A 12645-nucleotide genomic window follows, 5' to 3' on the forward strand; every position below is an offset into this window, starting at 1 on the left:
TTTAGGAGGGAAGTCTTGCAGAAAATTGGGAATGGAGTGGGAGAAACGTTGAAGGTGGACTCTCACTCAGTAGAGGGGGGAAAAGAAGATACGCTGCCATTTGCACGCTTGTGAAAGAACACAAAATGCTTCCCAAAAAGATATATATCGGCAGCCATGTGCAAGCCTTATTATATGTTGAAGGACCATGGTGGTGTACAACCTGTAACCACGTTGGTCATATGGAAAAAACTTGCCCGGAGAAGCCACCCGTTCCCGCCGGTGACAATATAAAGGAAATGGACGTGGTAAGGATGGAACCTGTGAATAAGGTGGACTGGGTACCAGCTAGACGACGGCGGCCGTTGAAAAAGAAAGAGAAAAAAGATACAGTAGAAGTGGGGCCCGTTGAGCGTTGGACTCCAAAAAAGGGGGAAAGGGACCCATCAGAAACTTCGGATGTTGGAGCTAAGGTAACCAAAAATTATGTCCTATCACCACAAGTGTCAACTGGGGGCAATCTTGAGACCATCAACCCTTTCCATATTCTGCAAAATAACAGCCCAGAATTAGCAGAGGAAATCTCTGCCCAAATCACCTCTACCTCTCACAAAGCGAAACGTGGCCCCCCTTGTGAGGCTGCTTTCTCCCACAAAGGAGAAGTTGTCAAATCTCCAGAAAAGGCTATGGAGGTCTCCCTCGAAACCCCCTGCACTCAACCTCTCAGTTCCCAGAATATATGTAACCACAATCTAACCCAAAACCCCCAAAAATCCATCACAAAAATTACCACTCCCTCACTCTCACAAAATGTATCAAAACCCAGAAATTCTGAACATCTCTCCTTCGACCTCTCCTCCCCCGCTATCCCCAACCTTCTCCCCACCACCTTCTCCTCCCCAACCAAGAGTGCAGTTAGTGAGGAACGAACCCTCCATCTACTTTGCACGACCAGTTCGGCCCATAATGCCGGACCTGAACCCAGGTTATGTAGATTACCTACTGCCGGAGAATTTCGACGAACCGATGGGAACTCTAACGGACGTCGAACTTCATATGGTGAAGATGATGATCTTCAACCCACTGGTGTCACCGGAAATAGCCCAAAATCTGATAATGTATGCAAACTCAGAGATTATGATACCCCATCTCCCCCAATTCCAAGTGTCAGCACACTTACCCCCCATAATGAGAATTTTCCTGGAATGGTTTCTAAGGAAGGAAGTGAAGGTGGAGAGCGACGACCGGAATCTGCTACAAAATCTGGGGCCTTGGTTGGACCCGGCGCCACTCCTCCCTATGGTAAGGACAATGTTGCTATTAAACACAATGCCATCCCGGGTCCATGCAATGAGCAACACCGATGCACTAGTCCTAGTGCAACTCCAAAGGCCAATGAAACAATTGGAGATGAATGTATCTTGGGTAGAGGAAAGAGGGAGAAGAAACCCTCGAGAGGCAGAGATGATGCTATGGCCGCATCAAAAACTATGGATTTGTCCCAAAACCGGGGCAGAAGTAAATCCGTGGGAAGTAGGAAAAGAGGGGGTTCTAAGGAGAATCATGCAAACCCCAAACTTGTTTAAAAGAATGACCATCCTATTCTGGAACGTGCGCGGCATTGGCCGGCCTTCTTTCTTACCAAATTTCCGGCTCCTTATGCATCATCACACGCCTTCTATGGTGGTCTTGGTGGAAACGTGGGTCACTAGGGAGAAAACGGCATCCATTGTTAGTAACCTGGGTATGGATTCTTGGCATCTGGTGGAGCCTTTGGGTTTCGTGGGAGGCATTCTCCTGCTCTGGAATTCACATGTTATTGATTTCCAGGTCCTAGGAGAAGGGGCTCAAGGAGTTCACGGCGTCATGGAGGTTCGGTCTCTAAAATCTTCCTTTATTTTTTCTACTATTTATGCTAGTCCTAAGTTCTGTATTCGTAATCTTTTTTGGAATGAATTAAAAGATATAGCTCGTAGTATCAATAAACCTTGGTTAGTAATGGGGGACTTTAATGATGTTGTTTGTCAAAATGAAAAGCTAGGAGGTAGGAAAGTCTCTCTTAGGAGAGCTAACTTGTATGCTGAAACGATGGATAAGTGCAATCTGTTAGATATGGGATTTTGTGGACCAAAGTTTACATGGACTAACAAAAGGAAGAAAAACCCTATTTATGAGAGGCTGGACCGGGGATGGGCTAATGTCGACTGGCTAAACATTTTTCCTGAGTACAAATTATCTCACCTTCCTAGGGTTACATCTGACCATTGCCCCATATTATTGAACCTTACCTCTCAAAGTGAGAATGGAGACCAAAGACCCTTTCGTTTTGAGCCGATGTGGACGCTGGATAGCCGATTCCTAGGAGTAGTTGACCAGGCGTGGCCTAGGACGAGTATTCCCCTGAACTCAAAACTAGATTATACTAAGGATGCCCTTAGGGTTTGGAACAAGGAGACTTTTGGCAACATATTCGTTAGGAAAAAAGTCATGTTGGCTAGAATTCGGGGGGTTCAGATTTTCCTCCAAAACAACCCCATGTCCACCTTTCACCAAAATCTTGAAACTGATCTTCAGAAGGAGCTTTTAGATGTTTTAGATCAAGAGGAAATGTTGTGGCGGACTAAAAGTCGGTTAGAGAGAATTGGGGAAGGGGAGAGGAATACTAGCTATTTCCATAGAAGTGTCACCATAAGACGGGCCAGAAACCGAATCTTTTGCCTTAGGGACGAGGTGGGGGGGGAAATTCACGACCCTATAGCAATAAAAGACCATGTAGTAGGATTTTACCAGAAGTTGTATACCTCGGAACATGAAATTTGTATTAACCGTAGACAGGGAAATGAGGAGAATAACAGTCAGATTAGTATAGGTTCTGAGCCTACTAATGAGGAAATCCGGGAGGCTTTGTTCAGTATGAAACCCCTAAAGGCCCCGGGGCCGGATGGATTTCATCCGGTGTTCTTTCAAAAAACCTGGGAGATTTAGGGTTCGGACACTTGTAAAGCTATTCAGGAGTGGTTTAGACAAGGCCAAGTACCAGAGCATTTATGCCACGCTCTTATTTGTCTAATCCCTAAACAAGCCTTCCCGGAAACCATAAAACAATATCGTCCGATTAGCCTCTGTAATTCGATTTATAAGTTGGTCACTAAAATCCTAGTGAATAGAATGAAACCACTAATCCCACATTGGATATCCCCGAACCAAAATAGCTTCATTAAAGGGCGGGGGGCCGATATCAATTTAGTGGTCGCCTCTGAAATTCTGCATTCTATGCAAAAGAAAAAGGGAAAATGGGGGTGGTTTGCCCTAAAAATTGACTTGGAAAAAGCATACGATCGGGTCGAGTGGGGATTCGTGAGATCATGCTTGCAGGGCTGTAATCTGGATGCTCACTCCATCAAACTCATCATGGACTGCATATCCAAAGCATCCTCATCAGTTCTAATTAATGGTAGGAAGACTGAGCCTTTCTTGCACTCTAGGGGCCTGAGACAGGGGGACCCTATGTCCCCGTATCTGTTTAATATATGTCTGGAACAGTTATCAAAGGCTATCCATGAGGCATGTGAAAGATCGGAGTGGACCCCGTTCTGGGTAGGAAGGAAGAAAGTGCCTATTTCCCACCTGTTATTTGCGGATGACCTACTTCTCTTTGGTCGGGTGGACGAGGATACGGCCTTTGCGGTCAAGAATACTCTAGAGGAGTTTTGTAAGGTGTCTGGTCAGAAAATTAACGAGTTAAAAAGCAAGCTTATCTTCTCCCCCAACACTTCCGAGGAGCACAGACTCTTGTTTCAGGAGACTACTAGGGTGGAAGAAAATGATAACCTGGGCACTTACTTAGGCCTTCCTATCTCCCATAAAAGACCCACTAGATCCCAAGTGCAATTCGTTGTGGATAAAGTGAGAGCTAAGCTGGCGAATTGGAAAACCAAATTCTTGTCTAAAGCTGGTCGCCTGTGTCTGATATCTTCCACTCTCTCTACTATCCCTGCTTACTATATGCAAGCCTCTATGTTTCCAGCCTACACACTTAAAACCTTGGACAATACATGCAATAATTTTCTGTGGGGGGATTCGGGGGAAAGTAGGAAAATTCACTTGGTAGGGAAAGATCAAACATTTATGCCTAAAAACAGGGGGGGCCTGGGTATTCGAGCCCAAAAGCAAATGAACATAGCGTTTATGGCCAAACTAGGGTGGAAGCTGTCCCAAGCCCCTCCTAACCTGGCCCAAGAGTGCATTCGGTCCAAATATATACACAAAGATTATGCTACCAGTTTCAAGAATGGCTCAAACTTATGGAAGAACATAGGGCTAGGCTGGACCCTACTACAAGAGAACAGCTCTTGGAGTCTGGGGAAAGGCACGAAAATTGACTTATGGGGAGATAATTGGTTAGCAATAGGTAATTTGAGAAGCCTCATCCAGGGGCCGCTAGGGGAAAGGGAGGAGCAGCTAAGAGTCAGTGACCTAGTCGAGAGGGGGAGATGGGACCTGAGTCGAATATCCTTTGATCTACCGTCAGACCTTTCTGAGAGAATCCTGAGCCTTCCAACCCCTAATAGTGATGCCCATGAGGACATACTCATCCCTGATTTCTGTGATTTTCATGGCTTCTCCTTGGCCAAAGCATATGATGCCCAGTTCAAGGCCCCTCTCATTAACCTTAGTTGGATCTGGAAATCGAACATGGAACCCAAACTAAAATTCTTCTTCTGGCTCCTCTGGAGGGATAGACTACCTCACAAAGCCCTCCTAGCAACCCGAAGAATCACTTCTGACGCATGCTGCCCTAGATGCCAGTTAGATCCAGAGACATCCGCCCACATTATAAGAGATTGTAGTCTGTCCGATCAGGTTTGGAACGAGTGTTTACCTCATGAGGCTGGACCTAGAGACTTTAGGGAGTGGTTAAAATACAATGTAGGTAAGGAAGAGATGTTTAGAGGTATCCTGTGGGCTGATCTTTTCCCGTACTTGTGCCACGAAATTTGGAAAGATAGGAACGAATGTAGTTTTAAGGGCACGTCACCCTCACCCCCACAAAGAATTATTTTTAAAGCCCTAAGATTGACCATAGAAAGAATTAGGGCCCTACATTGCTTACCTGTCATAAATGAGAGAGAAGTGGGGAATAGCTCTAGAACTACGCAAATGTCAGCCAACTTTGTTATCCACGTGGATGCTTCCTTTGTGAACCCCCTTACACCCATGGGAATAGGAGGGGTGGTTAGGGACAACCATGGGGGGTGGATTATGGGCTTCGGGAAAAACTGCTTCACCTTTGATATCTTATCCTCGGAACTATGGGCCATTCATGAGGGCCTTCTTATTGCGTCCATGTATAACTTTGACCATGCCATCATATTTTCTGATTGTAAAAATGCAGTGACGATTTTAAACAACAGTGATATCAATCCTGATAAGTATATGAGTGTGATTTCTGAGTGCAGAAAGCTATGGAAGACCAGTCCGGGAGTGAAGATTGATTCTTGTAGCAGAAAGGAGAACCGGGTGGCGGATGATATTGCTAAACAAGTTCGACGGCGTCTTCATAGAAGAAATGTAACTAGGATTTTCCCCCATCCCCCTAGTTATTGTATGACGGATCTAGTATCGGATTGTAAAACAATGTTTAATTTAGTAATGTAAGCTGGCTTCTATTTTCACCAAAAAAAAAAAAATTCAAACCTAACATATTGTAGAACAACTATTAGGGTTTGTTTATTATCGTAATTTTTTTCTATTAGTTTTGAAAGAAAAAGAATGAAAACTAGAAATTTTTAATTTTGTATTATTGTCGTTAGATTTCTAGATCGACTTAGTATCTATGTAGCATGGGTACTTCTTTTAGGCCACGTACTTGTACACGTAATCGTGTCCGATACGATACGTATCCTCTATGCCTACGTGTACCCATCTCTAAAATTTCAAAATCTTGTCGTCTTCCATCCCCGTATCCGAATCCGTACTAGTTCCCGTATCCGTGCAACCTAGCTTAGTATAGCAGTAAGAATGACTATTTTAAGTTTGTCGGAGAACCTTCACATTGCCGATGGTAATGCTATTCCTTTAAAAAGTCAGGAATAGCATGACATGACTTAATATCTTAAAACCAAGCATTAGAAACTAGAGAGTAATACCAATTAGTTACTTGTAATACTGAATTTATGGCTTACAATCATGATGTAATTAAGGTGGGGAAAGACTTTCCAAGGTCACCTTAGGGTTAGCTAATACCTAAAATAACAAACAAATAAGTTTGGTAAGCGGTAGTAAATGATTGTAATCATAATGAAATCATATGTAATCTGTTAGGAAAATACCCTACTCATTACCATGGTGATGATTTTCATCTTCAAACATGTGATTAGCTTTACAAAACTCCATTTTCACTCAATACTACCTTAAAAATTGGTAATGAATGGTAATATGATTTTGTTAAGAAAATCACAAGTGGGGGGGGGGGACATTTCCAACTACCATAGACTTTTTTTTTTTCGATCCATATGAGCCACGAAGGCAGTACAAAGAAGGAAAAGGGGGATTCGAACCCGTCACCTATTGTTCAAAAGTACCTCAATCTTAATTACTATACCAAGACATCCTTGGTAACTACCATATACATTGACATGATACTTCTTATATAATTTTACATACCAATTATTACCATGTACTCCAATCTACTAAACGAGGGATTCAAGGTAAAAAACTCACATTAGGGAAAGATCAACCAAGGTCCCCCTAGCACTGTTTGAGGAAACACCTCAACTACCCCATGCAGAACTAGTTACCCTCCCAAAGAAAAAACATGTAATCTAATTAGCTAGTAATCTTATCTAGAAAGATACTTTGCCATCACTAGGAAACATACCTCAAAGCAATGTCAGTGAGTCTCACTAGGTCATCTTAGGTCTCTAATGAGATCATGCATAGGTCTAAGATTACCTGGAGATCCAGGAACAAATGCAACCAATAGGCCTATTCTCGCTTCAACTCCAAAATTCTTTTTAGTGGTTGTCTACAACTCTCTAAATAGTCAAGAATTCCAGTACAAAGCTTTGGTGCAACTGTGCAACTCTAGAAAGATTTCAAGGTGGTCACTCACATCCTGATCCTAGTGTATCTAGAGCATCTAGTATACCCCTTTACAGTATCCAACATGGCTAATCATGTATTCTTCACATGAGCACTTGAGATGAAAGTTGAGAGAGGGTGCACACTTATATGCCCAGATCTAGGATGCAAATTGTATATACTTTATTTGATACAATTGTTATTTCTGGAATGTAAGGGATTTCTTGGTTTTGTTATATTACTTTTAGCCTTGATTAATGCTTAAGAACAAAAAATGGAAGGTTTAAACAAAGTCTTAACTGAGCTTAAAGTTTCAATAAACCTCTAAAACTCCTAAATTATAAATCAATGTCTTCAATTCCTAGGTCCAGAAAAAAAAAATTAGGTTGAATTTGTGGTCAAACTTTACAAAGTTTGAAGTTTGACAACTATTTTTCACTCATACATAATAATATACTACTTCTATATGTTCTATATTTGTTATTAATTTTGTTAGTGCATTTTTAAGAAAACTTATTTACATCTATAATGGTCAACAATATGGATTATGGACTGTAAAAGTCAAAGTGTTGCATTTAAAAAAAAAAAATAGTCAATTACCCCGATTTACATTATTTAATACTTCATTGTACTTAGCATAAACAAATACACTTGCACATTTCAGGGAATCACGATTCATGTAAATCATATTTGCACTAGAAAAAGTATATTCTCACGGATACAAGTATCAAAACATTATCACGTGCATAATGGTTAGTTTAGCTTTTAATGTATATTATCAACAATTAACTTTATGATAATATTTACTAAATGTTACCTTCGTTTCTTAAAGTTCTTATAAAAAGTAGGAAAAACCAAGAAACACCCACTTTACGCAATCTTTCTTTATTTTTGGAACTTCTCTTTTACTTCTAGTAGTTTGCTCTTATTTTCAAGTATGTCTCTCTTACTTTTGTTATCAAAAGAAGATAATATTCTCAATAGGAACAACTAAATGAACGATTTCGATGGAGAAATTAGGAAGAACACTTAAATATTGACGGAGTATCAACAAACGTCTAATTAGGCTATAAATACACATTGTAAAATGTAAAGAACCTATAACCTTTGGAAAGAAGTAAAGGAAGATCAATCTCTGCCTTCTAGAAACTCCAACACAAGTAAGATATTTTTGTTATGAAATTTAACATGGATCCCAGTTAATTGCCAGATCCACAGCTTTATGGAGCAAAATTATATCAGCACTGAACATTTTATCGTTGTAGGATGTTGCCAAATGATAGGAAAGGGATCTTACCCATAGCTTGTGATAATTGGAAGTGCTTGGGTCCCTTTTGATGTGGGTTCCTCCCAACTGTAAAGACAATACATTTAGGAAAGTTAGTCTTGCAAAATTATGATGGTGCTTGGTAGGGTGTAAACAAAGTCAAGATACATCTGAAAATCCAGCTGGGAATTCAAATAATTATGGGTGAACATTAGGTATATGAATATGATCATTCTTCAGGAATCGGAGTTGAAAGTAAAAGTAATTCAAACAAGTTCCGTAAACCTAAAACTCGAACCGAAACCAGCTAAATTGTTAAAAATTTCGGACATGAATCAATGACTACCAATATCAACTTAAATCTACTTTTCTATTACGATAAGAAAGATAAATCAATGACAACTTATTTCCTACAACTTTGTAAGTGATAAGCAATCAGTATTCTAGTACCGATTTAGTAGGAAAGATTCTCATTGTACTTTTTAGTTGCTCCAATTTGAAAATGTAAATATTCGAAAGCATACATCGAGACATATCAATAATATACTCAAAAATAAGGTCAAATTAAGATTATAAATAATACCAAAAGTTAAAATAGAGCAAAAAATAAATAAATTTGTTTTCAGTTCTAAGCCCATTCGTGTAGTGGAAGTACAATAACACGATGAATAAGGTCAATAATACACATGATACAATTATTTATTATACATCTAAAGATAACAATCCTTTGGGAAGATGCTAAGAATTTTGGAGTGGATTGGTTCGAAATCACAGCTATAATGAGTGATACATGATATGATGTAAAACCAACTCTTCTGCCGGATTGCATTGACATGCATTGGCCCCAAACGTGTACATCTAAATAACAAAAATATGAGTAGTTGTGGCTCGAGGTCTTGACATTTTTCAAAGCAAAAGGTAAAGGATCTTTAAGATGAAAGTTCATACAGTACTAAGAATTTTCTAAAGTTTTAGCCAATCCTCATTATACCCACTGTGTTATGAAAATAACCCTAAAATGTTGCCCAATAATCCTATTCTCCCTTAGTTGATTCACATTAATTTTTGCATCATTCACATACTTTATGTAAATTGTTATTATGTAAAATGTTACTAGGTTTATCTCAATATATATATATTTTCAAATTTAAACTTTTCATAATTATTATCATATATAATTAAAGATACTAATGGTCATACTGTCAAGGTTGTGCATTTGTCAATGTAAAAATCAAGGTGGAGCAACTAAAAGATAGAGAAAGTATGTATTACTGATAAAATTGGTTAAAATTAGTTCTTAAAGGCCATGAGAAAAAAAAATAGAGCAAAAAAAAAGAAAAAAAGAATAGAGATAATACTCTATGCAGATCCAAATTTTTAAGGAAAAGTGCACTAAGAACGGGTAATAACTCAAAGATATATAGGAAATTTACATTTCTTCAATAAAACAAGAGATTTGAACTTATCAGAGAGGATCCATCTTATGTTTCATTATTTGAATATAGCATTAAATACATTTCTTTAAATGGAAACAATTTAAGAATTCAAGACACATTTTCACATTAACTGAGGTAATAAATGCTTGATTCAATATTTTATTTCCATTTAAAGCACCTTATATGTAGCCCCAAGGGCTACATATAACATTTTCCTTGAATATATACCAACTTACTAGAACTTATTGAAAGTTAAATCTCTAGACAGGAGTTGGGTCATAGGTAGGATCTCACAACACTTTACCAACTAAGGTAGATGACGTTCACTTATTAAACGTTAATGGGTCATATTAGAACTTCTTTTTTAGCTTCATTAGCCCTTTATTAGCCTTTCTATGAACTTATCATCCTATTATCAACACTTAATTAACCCTTATTAATCCATAAATGAACTTGTCCAGATTAAAAAAAGCGAGAATTTGAGCTCCAGTCCTGAAGTGTAATGTAATCAAGAACCAACACATGACCTATTTGGTAAAAGGGTAACAAATGGTGATAATGCAAAAGGATTTATAAGTAACAACAATTGAAAGAGTCCCCCAAGCCAAGGGAGGATATTAATGTAAGAGGAATGGCCGGGACGGGACTCCTAGCCCTAGGTGAGAATTTTATAGAGAATTCCAATGTCCATATAATGCTTTTCATTTTCGAATAGCTTATTTTTCATAAACTTTTATCATCATTCATTACCACTTCTTTTGTTTTTTTTTTTTTTTTAAATAAACACTAATGTTTGAGTATAAAGTTCCACCACTATGGCTATTGACATGATTTTTTTTCTTTATACAGCATTATATGCTATTTTATTATCATTAACATCATTATATATTGGAAAACTTGCCAAAAAAAATCTTTTACGAGTTCATTTTTGCGAAAACAAATCAAGATCAAATTTTTTTTTGTGTCAACACCGAAAAATAATACTAGGTTTGTTTTCGCAAAAAATACTTTATAAGGTTTTTTTTTTTTCGCAAAAATGAACTCGTAAAAGGTTTTTTTGATAAATTTTCCTTATAATGGGTAGTTAATTTTTAAGCTATTGTATATGTTCAAAGGTCAAACATGTATTTTAAAAGGTTCAAACTTCAGCTATAGCTCAAATACATTCCATTTCGTGAGGAGGGTTTCCTAATACTTTTTTTCTTAACCTCATACACAAAAGTTCAAGACATTTCATATGATTAAAATTGAGATCTGGGAGACTGGGACACTGTATAATGATCGGGCCTAACTAAACAACCAACTTATTGTATTGTTAGTAGGCAGCAATATAGTATGGACAAGCCATGATGATAGACACTACAAATGGGCTAAATCTAGTGATCTACTCCAATCTTCACATTAGAAACGAATAAACGATGGCAGACCAACTGCCTCCACGTAATTGGGCTTTGAGATGAAGAAGCCCAAAGATTGTTGGAAAATTACCTAAAGTTTAATTTGTTACATATGAGGTATGCTGTCCAGACCAAGCTGAGACTCATGACGGCCCGTTTGGTAAGAGGTTATAAACGGTGGGAATGATAATGCATTATAGTGTAAATTTGTACTAGAAATCCAATATCATTACCAATGGTAATGCTACTTAATCACAAAATATTCATTTTCTTCCTATAATCTCATTACTATCCATTACCACATGAGAATGTGGTATTAGGTGGTAATGAAAATTTATAAAGGAACACCCATGTTTTGTGATAAAGTTTCATTCCAATAATTATGGACATGTGAAAATCTTTACAAATTTACACTAAATTTTATTACCATTACCACTATTTATAACCACTAACCAAACGGGCATTGAATGAAGACTTCGGCTAATTATGTCTCACATTAGGAGATCATTACAACTTGTGCAAGGTGAGTCGGATTCAAAATTAACTCAATGCACGTTGAAAGTTAGCTTAAGAAGACAAGAAGAATACAACTATACAAGTATGTTTTTTAAAAATAAAAAAGAATAATAAAATATGTAAATAATAAATACTCCTTTAAAATAGAAGGTGAATCTTCCTTACAATAAAGTACACTTCATCTGCTTCCTAAAGATCCCCCTCCTTTACTTTTCAGATATGCGGCATCTCAATACAAAAGTTTGGACACTAATATCTCTAAAGATTATGTATATGTAAAAATTAAAAAAATTAAATATTTGTAAAATACATATTGAGACTAATCTAACAAGATTCTAATGACGATATTTCTTCTTAGGTATAAGTCACAAACAACGGTAAAAGTGAAACTTGTGAATAGTGAAAATTGTACAATGATTGTCGTCCTATGTAACCAATGCAACAGAACATATTTCTTATGACATACTCACAGACGTTAGTGTAAAATAGATAGAAATCAATTCATGAAATCATACATAGCCATCTTACCATCATAAAAAGGACTAAGAACAGTGACGGATCAAGGAATCCAACCTTATAAGTTCGGAGCCGGTTGAAAAATAAACTACATTCATTTATTTATATAGATGAAACTCATTTTCAAAAATCTTATCTACTACATTTGGCATTTTAGTTGTACGGGCAAGTTCTCTCCACCTTGTCTTTGCTTAAATCCAAAAAAAATTAGGAAAGTTCCAAAACAATAAAGAAAATTCAGAGAAATAAGAAAAGTTATAGAAAAAACGGTGGAGAGAAGAGCCCCTAAAGCACTTGACACCTTAAAAGGCCAAAAATATACAATATCCTTATACCATGTAAGTTGTAAAGCAAACACGTAAAAACCAATAGTCGACTCAAAAGAAAAGAACCTAACCAATGCTATCATGAACATACAACTATTCAAATTTGAAGCCTTAAGGCACGTATT

At 37.7% G+C, this 12645-nt stretch overlaps 1 protein-coding gene across 1 annotated transcript; it reads left to right on the forward strand.

The window, feature by feature from the left end:
• The first annotated feature begins 1569 nt into the window (after window positions 1-1569).
• LOC109136048 (uncharacterized) lies at window positions 1570-2964 on the forward strand. The gene has a single exon (XM_019251666.1). The coding sequence runs from the start codon at window positions 1570-1572 to the stop codon at window positions 2962-2964; it is 1395 nt and encodes a 464-aa protein (XP_019107211.1).
• The last annotated feature ends 9681 nt before the right edge of the window (window positions 2965-12645 follow it).

The sequence above is a fragment of the Beta vulgaris genome, chromosome 9 (assembly GCF_026745355.1).
Source record: "Beta vulgaris subsp. vulgaris cultivar EL10 chromosome 9, EL10.2, whole genome shotgun sequence".
NCBI classification, from domain to species: domain Eukaryota; kingdom Viridiplantae; phylum Streptophyta; class Magnoliopsida; order Caryophyllales; family Amaranthaceae; genus Beta; species Beta vulgaris.

Excerpts from the sequence above, each read along its gene's own strand:
- LOC109136048 (XM_019251666.1), top strand. The coding sequence starts at position 1,570 with ATGACCATCCTATTCTGGAACGTGCGCGGCATTGGCCGGCCTTCTTTC.